The sequence below is a fragment of the Lissotriton vulgaris genome, chromosome 7, assembly GCF_964263255.1.
Source record: "Lissotriton vulgaris chromosome 7, aLisVul1.2, whole genome shotgun sequence".
Classification (NCBI taxonomy): Eukaryota; Metazoa; Chordata; class Amphibia; order Caudata; family Salamandridae; genus Lissotriton; species Lissotriton vulgaris.
In genome coordinates, this window is record NC_141695.1 from 1,759,344,201 (window position 1) to 1,759,360,145 (window position 15,945).

General features: G+C 45.8%; 2 protein-coding genes across 3 annotated transcripts in view; both read left to right on the plus strand.

The window, feature by feature from the left end:
• Positions 1 to 2,821, plus strand: part of LOC147706603 (cell adhesion molecule CEACAM6-like) — a 180,433-nt gene extending 177,612 nt beyond the window's left edge. Inside the window, exon 9 of the mRNA XM_086928419.1 lies at positions 1,149 to 2,821. Within this exon, the coding sequence (XP_086784545.1) occupies positions 1,149 to 1,155 (7 nt within the window). The 3' untranslated portion in view covers positions 1,156 to 2,821. The remainder of the gene's footprint in view (positions 1 to 1,148) is intronic.
• Positions 1 to 15,945, plus strand: part of LOC147706602 (poliovirus receptor-like) — a 785,245-nt gene that overhangs the window by 424,928 nt on the left and 344,372 nt on the right. The window lies entirely within an intron of this gene.

Below are 15,945 nucleotides of genomic sequence, written 5' to 3' on the forward strand. Positions count from 1 at the left end.
CTCTGCGCAGCACTTTGTCTCCGAGCACTAATGTGCCAATGACCTGCATAGCAGTAAGAAACGACGCATCACCTGCTTTTTCGATGCCTGTGCTTCCCTGCACCATGCACCGTCTTCGATTTTTAACGCATTTAAGCTACTTTGTCTTGGTAAAGCGCAACTATTGATATCTATGAACTACAACTTTATTTAATATTTGAAATATCATATCTTGACTTGTGTAAGTTGTATTTTTGTCATTTTGATCAATATTGGTAGTGCTCTAAACTGGTGTTGAGTCCTTTTGTGGTGTTTTCACAGTGTTACTGTGTGTGGGTATAAATACTTTACACATTTCCTCAGGGGATAAGCCTGTCTGCTGTGCGCCAAGCAACAAGTGGGAGAGCAAGGGTGATTCCTAGTGTGTAACTTACTGACCTCAACTAGAGTGAGGGTCCCTACTTGGAAAGGGTGCATACCACTGCCAACCTGAGACCCCATTCCTAGCACCCCTCGTATCTTTCACCTGTAATACCAAGACATGTTCCAGCAGGTTATTGGATTCCAAGCACCCCTTTCCTTCTGTAAGTACAACTCACAGCAGGGCTGAGAACCACCTTTTAGTTTCCCTTTTCTCTGCAAAGGTCACAGTTTCCTTTGGGGGCTTGGGTAATCTACCCAGGCGTGAATCCAAAAAATATTAGGGTTGTAGTAATGCTGGGTGAATGGACTGATTTTATGAAATCATGCAATCAGACAGTAGATCTGTTTGCATTTTTACTGCGTTGTTCTTTTGTCTCCTTCACTTGAAGTCCATGTTAAGACAATTTTACACGTTTATGCTTCCTTTCATAAACGTAATTTGTTATGTTATTACATGTATTAGTTTCCTTTCTGGCATTAACTTTGCTCACATTCTTATAGTTATTATTCGTTTTTTGTGTCTTCTGTTCTTCGTCTGTGTTTTATAAATTGTTTCACCATGTCGCTTAAACTTTGGAGAAAGCAACCTGCAAAGCTGTTGAGTAATATGATTATTTACATGATTGTAAGATAAATATTGTCGAAGCATGCCTCAGTCAGCAGGAAAGTCTCCTTAAGATTATAGATAAGATCTATTTATCTGAAAGTGTGCATTGTTAACTTGCTGTTTTTTTCAATCATTTTAGGCCATAGTGCCTTGGTTCAGGGGAGTCTGCCCGTCAGAACAGGATGTGATGCCAGAAGTAATCGGTACATCGCCGCTTTCCACGCAACCCCGAAAGACAAGATAATACATCGAACATCTCCTGCTAATATGGCTTCATAATTCAATTTATGTTTTCAAAGCGTTTAATTATATAAATATATTGTTTCAGACACCAGACTTCATTCAACCCTGCCTTACAATTGACATATTTCTCTATGATAAAACTATGACGGATCATGTTTTAATGAATGGTTTTGCTTTTTAACAGATAAGTAGAATATGAATTTAAAAGAAATATAATGAACACAAAATCATCAAGCTGGTTGGTTGTTGTTGTGAGCTTACTGCCGGGTCATCTGTAATGGAACCTTGTGTTAAAATAGCAGAGGACGCCCGAAGAGGGCCTTGAGGGCCGGCGCCATAACGGCCTCCAGAGCCCGCAGGGAACAGATCCGGATAGCGCTGGTTTGTGCCGCCGGGAATGCCACACGACAAAAAGCGCCTGAGGGCCTATTCTCCCCCTTCCCAAGAACAAAGGGAAGAGAGAAAGGGGAGGAGGATATACGGTGACGCTCCCCCTGGAAAGATCACCTTTACATCAGGGAGCTGGGGGAGCGGCGCCAACAGATTTCGAGTACCACCCACCCACAATTTCAACAGCAGGGTTGCAGTGCTGACAGGGACGAAAGGAACTAATGGTGCTATGATTGGCGATGGAGACACACCGGGCGGTGTGTGGGAGTAAGGCCACTCACTTTGGGATGCCTCATGGCTGAATGAATGGGTCCCATTCACTTTGGGATGCCTCACGGCTAAGTGAAGTGGTCGAACAAAGGGTATAGCAAACGGAGAGGGCACTCACACCCCATCCCCACACTGGACAGCAGGACACAACAGAATCCAACAAGGTAGCGAGCTGGGGCCTAACTCTGGGAAGAAGCTACCCTCATGCGATGAGAGCACAAAGAGAGCGCAAAGCTAACCAAAAGGGGCAGAAACAAAAGGTGTATTGGTTTGCTTACGGAAACACACTGACAGGGCGGTGTGAAGAAGGAGGGCCTCTCACTCTGGGATGCCTCACGGCCGGGTGAGTGCACCTGACTCGCAGCCCAGCCCCTGCCAGACGGCAGGGTGCAGGAGAGACTAGCAAGGTTGCGAGTTGGGTCCTGGCTCTGGGGAAAGGCTACCTCCCGCATGCATATGGGTGTGGAAAACATCAAAGAACAATCTACTAGTCGGCAGGGTGATTTACGACCCTAGGATATGCAAATGAGCGAAAGACGAACCAGTCACTTATGACAAGCCAATGATTTATGACAACAAAATGATGACAGAGTTGTGACAGAATGATTTATGACATCCCAATGATGTATGACCATGATTTATGGCTGCTGATTTATGATGCAGAGTGATTTATGACAATTAATAATATCCGATTGGTGGATGATTTATGATGCTCATGCAAAATGATTTAAGACAACAAAATGATGACAGAGTTGTGACAGAATGATTTATGATAACCGATGATTTATGACCCCTGATTTATGATGTCCAAATGACACTGAGTGATACCCAATTGTGATAATGTATGATCATGATTTATGACCCCGGCTCCGAGAAGGTGTCCAGGAGAGTTGTACAAATATGACGTATGTAATGAGTAATAAAACTGCGGCCAACAACCACTACAAATACAATGACTGGTGGCTGTGTGTAGTAATACAGATACCTAAGTATGGGACGGTTCCTGGAATGGCCGCAGTGCGACTGTTATGCTGCCATGGCAATCCAAGGGGGGCGTCTGGGATGAGCTGCCGGGGTGGTCGTGTGCTGTCATGTCTCGAGTTAAACCACAGAGTCCTGGATATCCTTCTTGTTTTGTGTTGTTCATTGCAACACGCCTTTGGCAATGAGTGGCCCTATCCGGTTTGAGCCGTGAGCAGCACCAGTCTGACCGTTTGTTGATTTTCATGAACTTTCAGGCGAGTGCACAGATCGGCATTTCTTTGCCAAAGCCGTGGAGCGCCAGTGAGGGACTATTTTCAGGCAATGTGGCATTTCTTTGGGCAGTGCAGGTGTGAGAAGTTGGCCTGGTATATGATGCTCACTAGTTCTAGTGATTACCTTGTACCATGCCAAGCAACCCTTATGATGATTGGTTGTAAGTCAACCTTATAGACCAGCTATCCTAGAGGTAGCATGGTCAAAGCGGTCTTAGGCTAAACTCTGAAAGGCATGTGAAGCCAGCTGTATTACCATACTCAACCCCCTTGAATACCAAATGAAAGGACACCACACAGATATATATTGAAAATATATATATATTTATTTACTACAAGTATCCCCTATACTCTTTATGAGCACAGAAGCAAATGCGTTAAAACAAAACACAGTTTAAATACACAAAAGTTGCACAATATGGATAGGCCCTAGGGGCCACTCAAACCATATAATAAAATAGTGGTATAAGTATCACTAATTGAAAAGGAAGTAGGCCGAGGGCCTTGGGAATCGCTGGAGCTGTTCGGGACTAGCAGTGAAGAAGTCGGGAAAGGCCCGCGGGACTCGGGTGCAGCGCTTAAAGCACACACATGCACCAATGCAAAGTCAATGGTGCGTAAAAGTTACAAAGTTACTGAAAAGGGAACCTTCCGGATGACCTAGAACCTAGCAAATTGGAACATAGACACTAGAGGTGTATTGCTACACAGGAGCACTGGAGTGCCAGGGTTACCTCACCCACAGGAAGCGGGTGCATATGTCTCAAAGTGTGTCGGGCTTCGTCGCGCTGGTCTATGGAGCCTGTAGATGAAGATGCTGCAGGCGGGTCGTCGAGGAGAGCTCCGGTGGATCCAAGGGTGGATCTGAAGAGGTGAAGACCTGAAAGCAGAGGGGACAATGTTCAAAGCCACTAGCCAGTGACTACCGTGGAACCAGGAGGGAACCAGGCGATGTCGGGTACAAACAGGCGAAGAAGTGAAGATTGTTTGTTCAATGTTTATGGGGGCGCACCAAATAGAAGTCCAAAAAAAACGGTTTCATTTAGGTAAGTAGAAAAGTTCTTTATTTATCGTTATCCATTCTTAAAATACAGATCACCAAGTAGTATACAAAGAAGTCAGCCAACGCGTTTCACTCCCTATCAGGGAGTTTCTTCAGGGCACTGCGGTCTTTTCTGGTGGCTTGTGGTCAAGTACTTCTCCTTTTCCAAGCTATTTCTTGGTCGGTCCTGTTCATTTAGTTATTTGTGTATAGGTCTTTAGCCAGTACAATTTGTTTCTTCCCTTGTATATTTCCACGCTCCCAATGTTGGTAGTTGTTGCCACAAACTAGTTCAGGAACTCCAATTTCTTCCTTTACCTGCCCGTATCTATGTGAGGTCGTTGTGATACTGTATCTTTCGGCGTTGATGTTTTTTTAAGTTCAGAAAAAGTTTTATTTGATATTAAAATGAGAAAAGCAAGGTGTCAATACAAAGTACAATAGAATATAAAACATTGAGAATTATGATAAATAAGCTAAGCATAAAGTAGCAAATAGTGTCAAAAAGGAAAGAAGGAAAACTGGGCACTAGAATGAAAGAAGGAAAAAGCATATAAACATTAATCACAAAAGCAATAAAGAACCTGAAAGAAAAGCAAAAATGATACAATGAGAAGAAGAAAAATGGAATGCAGTGAGCATTTAAGGAGGTTTGAGGACTTCTTGTTGCGAAGGCAGTGGGCGGAAAGAACGATTAGCACAAGTATCCAAATAAAGCGTGATAGGGAGCCATAAGTCCAAACGCTTTGCGGCCATGTGAGCCGGAAAAACAAAAGCAGTGTCAAGTCTGTGGTTAAGGCAAACATTAAACCACCACGCCTTAAAGGAAATATTAGAGGAGTTCTTCCAGTTTACCGTTATCTGTTGGAATGCAGCGGCTAGTAGCAGGTCAATATTCTGAGGTTTTAGTTCAACATTATCCCAGCAAGGAGAAAGGCTGCCCAAGAAGACGTTTATGTGAGAGAAGGGGATACACGTGTGAAAAATCAAGTTAATTTGAGCCCAGACCTGTAACCAAAAAGCATGAACAGAGGTACATAAGAACAACATATGAAACAAAGTTGCCTGTGGGGTTGAGCAAGAGGATTTACGAATCTTTATCCAAACTTTGTCCCACAGTGAAATTGGCCAGGACGTGGAGAGGTCATGTTCCCAACATTCCTCTACTTTGGATTTGGGCCTAGGAGAGTGAGTAGTATGAAGGTATTTATAAATGGAAGAGGCCTTTGGAGTCTTGCGTAAAAAGGAGTGAAGTAAAGATATGGGAGTGGGAGAAGCAGGAGTTGAATGTAGCTGAGAGAGCTGATTATAAGTTGTCAGTACAGCCTCCCTAAGTAAATGATAGTTACGAGTGAAGGAGGTTGGTAGGTCATATAGGGAATGGAGAGTGGTAAAAGACAAGAAAGAGGATTGAGAAAACGGTTGAGAGACCCAGATCAACCCTCTATGATGCCATGCTTTCCAAAAGAAAGGTTTGCCACGAATAAGGAGGGCGGTGTTATGCCAAATGGTGGAGGAAAGGAAATCAGCAATGGTTGTAGGAGGGGAATGGGAAGAAGATAGGAGCAGTTTCGTAGTAAACTTATGAATGGGAGTGGAAATGGAAAAAGGGTGTACAGGAGAAGGAAAGATATTCAGCAAAGGAAAAAGGAGAGAGAAGAAGACGTTCAAATTTAGCCCATAAAGGACAAGGGGTGCTAGGATCTTGCAGCCAGAAAGAAGCTTGCCGTAATAGGAACGCCTTATGGTAAGCAGGAAAGTTTGGAAAGTTAACTCCACGCACTGTCTTAGGATGAGCCAATCGAGCAAGAGACATTCTAGGCTTTTTCTTATTCCAAAGCAAGGACATCAGAATGGAGTTGATTTTTTTAAAGAATTTGGAAGGGATGGATACAGGAATGTTGGAAATAGTATAGAGGACTATGGGAGACAACATCATTTTAATAGTGTCAAGGCGGCCCCACCAGGACAAATAAAGAGGAAGCCACTTGGACGTTAGATCTACTAATTTTTGGATGCATTTGGATAGACAGAGGGAAACAGTATCTGGGATGGCAGATGTAATATGTAGGCCAAGGTATTTAATATGAGAGGATTTCCATGTGAAGTTGGAGGCAGTAAAGTTGGGTTTAAATGTGAATTTCGTTAAAGGTAGAATCTCACATTTATCATTATTGAGTTTGTAGCCAGATATTTGGGAGTATTCTTGCACTTCAGCAAGGAAGGCAGGAATCGACTCAGTGGGGTTAGAAATAAAAAGAAGGATGTCATCCGCGTATGCGGCTAACTTGACTTGAGAATCTGATATTTGAAAGCCTTGAATTGTAGGGTTCTGACGGAGTTTGGATAGAAAGGGTTCTAAGGCTAAATTAAAAAGAACAGGAGATAAGGGGCACCCTTGACGGACACCTCTTCCCAAATCAAAAAAGGAGGATATTTGACCATTAGCACAAACAGCTGCACGTGGATTGGAGTAAAGTAAGGAGATCAGAGAAATAAATTTGGGACCGAAACCAAACTAATGGGTGTGAAAAAGATAGGTCCATTCAACTCTATCAAATGCCTTTTCAGCATCCAGGGCAATGGCCGCAAGGGAATGGGGCAAATGACGGGACTTAGATAAAACATTAAATAGTAGTCTGGTGTTATCAGTGATAAAGCGTCCCTTGACAAAGCCTGACTGTTCCTCACCCAGAAGATCCGGGAGAAGAAGATCGAGACGTGCTGCAAGAGATTTCGCAAATATTTTATAATCAATGTTAACCAAGGAGATTGGCCTATAGTTCTTACAATGTTGAGCATCTTTTCCCTCCTTGGGTATGAGGCAGATATGTGCATCAGAGAAAGAGCCTGAGGAAGAACCCAGGGTGAGGAAAGCATCAATGAGGGAGTGTAGTTTGGGGATGAAAAGTTTTGAAAAGTGAAGGAAAAATTCAACAGTAAAGCCATCCGGCCCAGGAGCTTTATCTTTTTGGAGATTCTGAAGCGCCGCGAGTAACTCTCGTTGGGAGATATTAAGCTCTAGATGGGAGAGGTCAAGCGGAAAGTGAGCAGGTTTTTGAATGTTGGAGAAAAAACGGTCTAGGGATTGAGGGGAGGGTTGATTTTTGGAAGAATATAAGGTTTTGTAAAAGGCAGAAAATTCAGCAAGAATGTCTGTATCTTTATGTTTAAGAACAGAGTGTGTGTCATAGATGGATTCGATATTTAATTTGTTATGCTTTACTTTCAAATAATTAGCAAGAATCTTCCCAGCCTTATTTTTACCCCCATAAAACTTTGCACTCGACTTTAATAAATATAAAGACGCGTCATCTGTTGACTTTTTGTTAAATTTCATTTTGGCATTAATCAAGGCTGTTAAGCTATCCTGCGAACGGGAAATAAAATAAGAATGCTCCAATTTCTTAATGTCAAGGAGAAGAGTAGCTGTGAAGCTACGGGCAGCTCTCCCTTTTTTTGCCACGAAACCAATAATAAAATCTCTCGCTGCAGCCTTGAAGGCATCCCAGATGGTATGCTTAGGGATGGAGGGAGTATCGTTAAGTGAAAAAAATTCATCAGAAAATTCAATAAAGGATGCAGTGAACTTGGGGTCCAAGAGAAGGGAATTATTAAAACGCCATCGCTTGGGTCCAACTGATTTAGGGAGAATGTCAAGTTGAACTAAAGTGAGGGCATGGTCTGAAAGCAGTATCGGTCCTATCTCTGCATGAGTAAGGGTTTGGGCAATATCATGAGAAACCAAAATGTAATCAATCCGGGATTGGGAATGATGACAGGGAGAATAAAAAGTGAATTCCTGCAACACTGGATTACATAAACGCCAGGCATCAATGAGTTTATGTTGCGAGATAGCCTGAGAAAAAAGTTTATGTGACTTATTAGGAACAAAGTGAGCCTTGGAGTGCCTATCCAAAAAAGGGTCAAGGGGCTGGTTGCAATCCCCCGCTAAAATAAAGTTACTATCAATAAATCTGGTGATATGCTGGGAAAAGGTGTACCAAAAAGTAGGATCGCCGGCAGTAGGGGCATAGACATTTAAAAGGGAAATTGGAACATTCTTAATAGAAAGCTTAACAAATGTCCAACGACCGACATCATCTGATTCTTGGTTAAGCAAAGAGTGAGAGAGATTTTTGTGACATAAAATGGCTACTCCATTACGCTTGCCATCTCCTGGAGAGTAATACACATCCCCCACCCAACTTCTTTTCAACTTAATAGACTCTTCAGCAGATAAATGAGTTTCTTGCAAAAAAGCAATATCAACATTTAAGCGTGCAAGGTGTGACAAAAGTCCCTGTCGCTTGATGGGAGAATTAATGCCCTTAACATTCCATGTAACTATTTTTAACGACATATCATGAAAATGAATAAGAAAGTATCAATAAAGAAAGGAGAGTAATAAGTGCCCAAAATAGTAAAATGAGTAAAGAGAATATGAGAGTCAATAAGAGGTAAGATAACAGGAAGTTGAAAAATAGCAAAAAGAAAGTGCAGGTGAATAAGCAGGAAGAGTGCTAGAAGAATGAGAAAAAACAAAGAAGGAATATACCAAAAGGAAATAAGAAGAGATGAAGAAAGAGGATTCAATAAACAAAGGAAGAAGGTCAAGAGCATATGATAAGCAGCAAGGAAAGGAGCAAAGAAAAGAAAGGAAGAGGAGAAAAAGAGGAAAGAGTACAAGTAAAGAGCAAATATGTGAAATGGAAAAGTGGTAGTGAGAGTCAAATGAATAAAGAGGTGAAGCAGAGGACTACATATGCAAAGAAGAGAGATATGAAAAAGGTAAAGACATAGAAGTAGAGGAGAAAGAGGAAGAGAAGACACCTTTGAATAGAGAAGAACTAGAGATAAGAACAAGATCAAAGACAAAAAGGGAGCATCAGAGAACAAGGGAAGGAAGGGAAACATACTTACGAAGGGTGAAACTGAGGAAGGGCGATCACGGGGTAGGGTGGACGAAAAGAGAAGACGGAGGGGGGAGCGCCCACTGAGGTAGACGGTACATCCGATGTAAACGAACCATCAAACCAAGGGGAGAACATACTGTAAACTGTGAAACCTGTGGGAGAAAAAGAAACAAGATAGCTGAGGAGAAGAAAACATCATGAGAGCCATTGGTAGAAACGAAATACTAGGATGAGTGGGAAAGAAATGAACATATTATGTGACTAAAAGAGAACAGGTATAAAGGGAAAGAAGTCAAATGGGAGAAGGGTAGGAACAACATGATGAGAACAAACATATGAAAAACCAACACAAACTATGCAAACTAGTGAAGAAACCAAAATAGCGAGTCATGAAAGTCACGGGGGAAAAGCTGACGAGGAACTGGAGAGGTCCATTTCAGATGCTTGGCAGGAATTAAGGAAGCTCCGAAGACGAACATGATCTTCGTAGGTCGTCGTTTTGTTGTTGTGAGTGACTCTGAAGAGACAAGGGTGGAAGAGGCCATATCTGGCGCCAATGGACCGGAGCTCTGGTCGCATATCCAAGAAAGCTTTACGACGGCTGGCCGTGGCTCTAGCGTAATCCTGCGCAAAGAAGAGGGTAGAGCCTGACCATGTGAGGCGAGGAGAAGCGCGGGCTGCCGACAAAACTTTGAGAAGATCGGTATATTCTAGAAAGTACATGATGACGCCTCGCGGTCTGGAAGAGGCGGAGGAAGATGTAGAAATGCGGCCAAGCCTATGTGCTCGTTGGATATTAAGCGTGGTTCCCTCAGGTAGATGAAGGAGCTTAGGCAGGAAAGATTTGAAAAATGCAACAGGGTCAGACCCCCACAATTCTCCGCCAGGCCGTAGATACGGAGGTTGTTGCGTCGATTTCGATTCTCAAGCTCCTCGACCTGCTTCTGGAGAGAGGAAATCTGCGACTGCATGTGCGTCACCTTAGAGGATGATTCCTGAAGAGAAGATATGGAGTGTTCCACAGTCGTCACTCTCGCATCCATCTGTGACCAGTTGTCAGTTAAGACCTGCAACTTAGAATTGGTTTCCTCCATGAAGGGTCAAAGAGCACGTATCTCCTCCAACAGTAGCTCCATAGATACAGCTGAAGTTGAGCCTGAGGGTGATGGAGGGTCTTTGAGGCGTTTCGACGTAGCTTTCCCTGAGGTCTGAACAGGGCGCTCTGTATTGGACTGCGACATATGGGCGGCAAGTTCCTGAGACGCTTCCAGATGCGCAAGTGCATTGAAGACTTTGGAATTTTTTATGAAAACACGTCGAGGGGTTTTGGAAACACAACCAATTGCGCCTCTCTCCATATAATGAAGCCGCCAGCAAATGAAAGGAATAGACAGGCTAGAGCCTAGAATATTCCCTGTCTGCGGGAGTCAATAGAGGAATGGAGGAGGGTTAATCAATAGGAGCGCACCAGTACAAAGAGGTCCAAAGGGAACTTCTTCACAATCTTTTAGGAGCTGCGAAGGTGCACGTGAGAGCATGTAGCAGTATCCACTTGCATGGGACTGGAGACCTCTATACTAAAAAGTAGAGCGCAGGATGTCCATAATTTGAGAAGCAAAAAGCCAACATACGTTGAAAGAGAGAAAAAAAGAGTCCAACAGGTAAACTCCAGCTTCGTGGCAAATTAGGGCAGCCCAGAAAGTGAACAAAGTCATAAGGAAGCGCTGGCAGCAAGAAGAAAGGAGAACATCATGTTGAAAGCAGTCCAGAAAGCTAAAATGACTGCCAAAGTCGAAATATTCATAAACATTATTTTTGCAGAATGAGGCAGGCAGGGTAAAAACACTGGCACGCTGTAATATGAAAATATAGGCTCACCATGAGCATTTGCGTAGTCCTGGAGCAGCGAGTGATGATAGCATTGTCCAGGGGAGTTAGCGCGTCAGACGCGCGAAGGATAAACAAAATGGCGGTCGCGGCTGACAGGGAGCCGCAGCCGCTCGTAATTGCCACAAACAGACGAACGGGAAGCTGAAAAGTGCCGCCGCCGAGGTCAGAGTGCTCCCATCGTACTCCGACTCGAAGAATGCCCCTCAGGAGTCGGCCGGCACAGGTGGAAGAGGGTGAATCCCTCGGCTGATGTGGAGCGCTCACATCAGAGCCGCCATCCGCTTCGGGCGCTAAGCCACGCCCCGGCGTTGATGTTTTTACCGTAGCGGCATGGCTGGTTCCAAGCGAGATTGTCTCTGCAGCCACGTGGACACGAAGAGGTCGAGGACCTCCAGGAGTCGATCACGAGCTGTCCCACGAAGGCTCTAGCAGATGGCGGTGTCGGCTTCTTGATTGGAACAAACAGGCCTTGGCTAATGCAAGCCACGCAGGAAACGATGCAAGCTTCTCCCTCGGACCAGCAAGGTCAAAGGGGCTGCTCCTTTTTACAGGAGCGAGGGCCAATTGGGAGCAACCAGACCAGCGGTGTTGATTTTGGATTTCGTCGCCAAGATGGTCACTAGCCAACGGGCCAGTAACCGGGATGACGCGTCAAGTGGCAAAATGCAAACGGGCCCCACGCGGAGATGCTGGGGGCTGATCTTCGGTGCAGATGCTGCTCGGTGGGGGGGCTTCTAAAACCCCAAAGCACAGTGTCGAGGGTGCCTCGGGTGCTGCGCAGTCAGCTTCACGGGGGTCTTTCAAGATGGCCGGTCCCACGTCTCGCAATGCCTCCACGGGTCTCTTCTTTTCAGGGACTTTGGATCGGGCTTGGAGATGTCTGGGAATCTAGGTCTTGTCGGGCTCTGGGCTCGGGCTCCGGCAGGAGGCGGCGGCAAGGCAGACATCGAGTTGCTGGTTGGTGCCTGTATTCACAGGGTGATCACTCCTTGGCCACAAGGGAGATTCTCTTCAGTCTTCTGTGCAGCAGAATGTCGAAGTCCAGTTTTCTTCTTAGTGTCAAGTCGAGTTCAGGATGATCTGAAGTCTTGGGACACAGCTCCTACTCGTATTCCAAATCTAAGCACCGGTTTGAACTGGCTTATGCACAGGGACACCTTGTGTGCCCCAGGCATGTCTCATTCTATTCAGCCCTGTCCTACCCAATAAACAAAATCCTGTCTGGGGTCGTGCTAGCACCTCCCAAGGCAGGAAACCCTTTGTCCAAGCCTCCCTCGCTGGAAGGACTCCCAGCAGCAGGAGGTCAGACTTGTGTCTGTGGTGGCAGCATCCATTTTGTGACGCTGAAGCTCGTGTTTAACTTTAACCGGGGTTCAGGTTATGTACATGTTGTGTCCCTCTAGAAGGGTGGAATGCTACCCCCGTCACCAGAATTGGCGAGGGGGTAGTATTCCAATTCGTATGACACCTTACTCGACATGTTTCGATAAAGCCAAACCAAAGTTAGCAAGTAACCGCGAGGATTATAATGCACTTAAGAGTATATGGTATGGCAGTATCATGGAATAGCTAATGGACGTGGTTCCTAAAGCTGCAGACAGGCTCAGGTCATGCAAGAGCACCATCTCACATATTTCCAAGCACTCTGCCTCCAGGATTGATGAGGCCTTCCATAGGAGTGGCTGATAGGAACATATGTGTCCATTTTAGGTTAGATATAGGCATACTATACCTAAGTAAGGGGTGGTTACACCGACTTACCCCAGCTGAGTGATCAGCCAGTTGTGTCAAATATGGAGGCCAGGCCAGGAGTGGCATAATACAGGCTGCAGCCCCTGGAAGGCCTTGGAAACCCCTATGCCCTGGGTACCTAGGGTACACTGTTACAGGGGCCAATAAGGTGAACCAGTTCCAATTGGGTATGTACTTAAGGTACATGAAGTCCATTTTAAGGAGAGAGCAATTAGCCTGGGGCCCTGAATAGCAGGATCCCAGGCCAACTAAGTCAAAAAACCAGCTAAACACCAGGCAAAAAGTTTGGGGGTAACCATAGTCAGATATCCACCTTCCTACAGCAGGACTATTGTTGGGTTTTCTTAGGGTTACCAGAATTTTAAAGCCAAAAACCGGGACATTTCCCAAAAATAGAAGGACTACAATTTTACTTCAACCTAACACACAGAATGACAGTGCTCCTTAGCAGAGAATTGCAGAACAGGCAGTAAAAACATACATAAAATGTAATTTTTAAACCCAGGAGCATGCATATTAATTAAATTGATTGTTGTCTCATAACAGCTGGTAACTATCCCTTCTTTACAAAACACAAAAAGATTCCTCCACCGTTTTCAGCAGACCTCTCTAAAAACCGGGACAGGAGCTTAATTTCCTGAAATCTGCCGGGACAGCTGGCGAAAAACCGGGACTGTCCGGGCAAATCTGGGACGTCCGGTCACCCTAGTTTTGCTTGTCTGTGTGGCAGTTGGTCGCCTCCGGGCCTGTGGGCGAGCTGACTCAACTGGCAGCATTAAAGGCTGGCGAGTCTGTTCTGCTAACTGTTGGCTCCTACCAATGCATGTGGCGTTTGCATGAAGTCTATGGTTCACCTTCCCTGCTGCTGTCTTTCCTGTTGTGCAGGTAGTGAGGGTCTTGGAGCGGCATCACTGCGCACCCCGCGCATTACTTCTGGACGCTGGCAGCCATACTTTGGGTAGATCGCTTGTTAGAATCTGTTTGGTGACAGGCATGCCTAATTTACTTTGATTGACTTGTTTCCAGCTGTTAATTTTAAAAATGCAGCAACAGGCATGCCTGATCCTTCAATTGCTTGTTGTCTGTGCTCAGTTATACTCGAAGGGGACAGGTCAAGTCAAGTCAAGTCAGGAGTTTTGTATAGCGCGCTACATACCCGGAGGGTCTCAAGGCGCTTAAAGAAGGGAGGGGAATTACTTGTCAAATATCCAAGTTTTAAGTTGCTTTCTGAATGCTAGGTGGTTCTGAGTGAGACGAAGGTGAGTGGGGAGTGAGTTCCAGGTTTTAGCTGCGAGGTAGGAGAAGGATCTCCCTCCCATGGTGGTTTTATTGATGCGAGGAATGATAGCAAGGGCTTGGTTGGAAGATCGTAGCTGGCGAGAGGGGGTGTAGAAGGAAAGTCGTGTGTTGAGGCATTCGGGTCCAAGTTCGTAGAGTGCTTTGTGAGCGTGGGAGGCGGAAAGTAATCCTCTTATTAACGGGGAGCCAGTGGAGGTTTTTCAGGTGGCTAGAGATGTGGTCTTTACGCGGGATGTCTAGTATGAGTCTGGCTGATGCGTTCTGGATGCGTTGGAGTTTTTTCTGGAGTTTTGCGGTGATACCGGCGTATTGGGTGTTTCCGTAGTCCAGGCGACTTGTAACCAGTGCATGAGTGACTGTTTTTCTGGTTTTGGTGGGGATCCAGCGAAATGTTTTTTTGAGCATGCGGAGAATGTTGAAGCATGAAGATGAAACGGCGTTGACTTGTCTGTTCATAGAGAGTGAGGAGTCCAGGATGACGCCCAGGTTCCGTGCGTGGTCCGTCGGGAGGGTGCTTTTCCAAGGGCCTCTGGCCACCAAGAGTCATCCCAAGCGGATGGGGAGGTACCTAGGATAAGGACTTCTGTTTTGTCTGAGTTCAGTTTCAGACAGCTGTGCTTCATCCACTCGGCTACTTCTTTCATTCCTTCATGTAGGTTGGTTTTGGCGGTGTTGGGGTCTTTGGTGAGTGATAGGATCAGTTGGGTGTCATCCGCATAGGAGATGATGTTGAGGTTGTGTTGGCGTGCGATGGTCGCGAGGGGGCTCATGTATACGTTGAAGAGGGTGGGACTAAGTGAGGAGCCTTGGGGTACGCCGCAGATGACTTTAGTGGCCTCAGACTTGAATGGTGGGAGGCGGACTCTCTGGGTTCTTCCGGTGAGGAACGAGGTGATCCATTCCGGTGCTTTTCCTTGGATTCCGATGTTTCTGAGGCGCTGTAGAAGGGTGCTATGGCAGACTGTGTCGAAGGCTGCGGAGAGGTCGAGGAGGATGAGGGCGACTGTGTCTCCATTGTCCAGTAGAGTTCGAATGTCGTCTGTTGCTGCGATGAGGGCGGTCTCCGTGCTGTGTTTGGCTCGGAAGCCGGACTGTGAGGAGTCGAGGGATTTGTTGCTTTCGAGGAAGGCGGCGAGCTGGTTGTTGACGGCTTTCTCGATGACTTTGGCCGGGAATGGAAGGAGCGAGATGGGGCGGTAGTTTTTGAGTTCGGTGGGGTCCGCTGTGGGTTTTTTCAGAAGGGCGCTGAGTTCGGCGTGTTTCCAGCTTTCCGGGAAGGTGGCGGAGTTGAGGGAGCAATTGATGACGTCTCGGAGGTGTGGTGCTATGATGGAGTCTGCTTTGTTGAAGATGTGGTGAGGGCATGGGTCTGTGGGGGATCCTGAGTGGATGGAGTTCATCAGATGGATGGTGTCCTCAGTGGAGATTGGGTTCCAGTTATTAAGGATGTTCAAGGGGGGTGAAGGTACGGCAGAAGGTTGGGTGGGATGGTCTCCGGGTTGGTTGTCGAAGCTGTTGTGGATGTCTGCGATTTTGTTGTGGAAGAACGAGGCTAGGGAGTCGCAGAGGGCTTGAGAGGGGGTGATATCATTGGAGTTGGCTGAGGGGTTGGTGAATTCTTTGACGATGTTGAATAGTTCCTTCCTGTTGTGGGCGTTGTTGTCTAGTCGGTCTTTGAAAGCGGCTTTCTTGGCAGACCGGATTAGTTGGTGGTGTATGCGGGTGGCGTTTTTGAAGGCGTCCCTGGTGCTGGTGTTTGGGTCTTTTTTCCAGGCCTTCTCGAGGGAGCGACAGAGTTTCTTCGATTTCTTAAGATCATCGTTGAACCAGGAGGCGTTTTTGCTGCCTATTTTGATTTGACGTTTTTTCAGCGGTGCT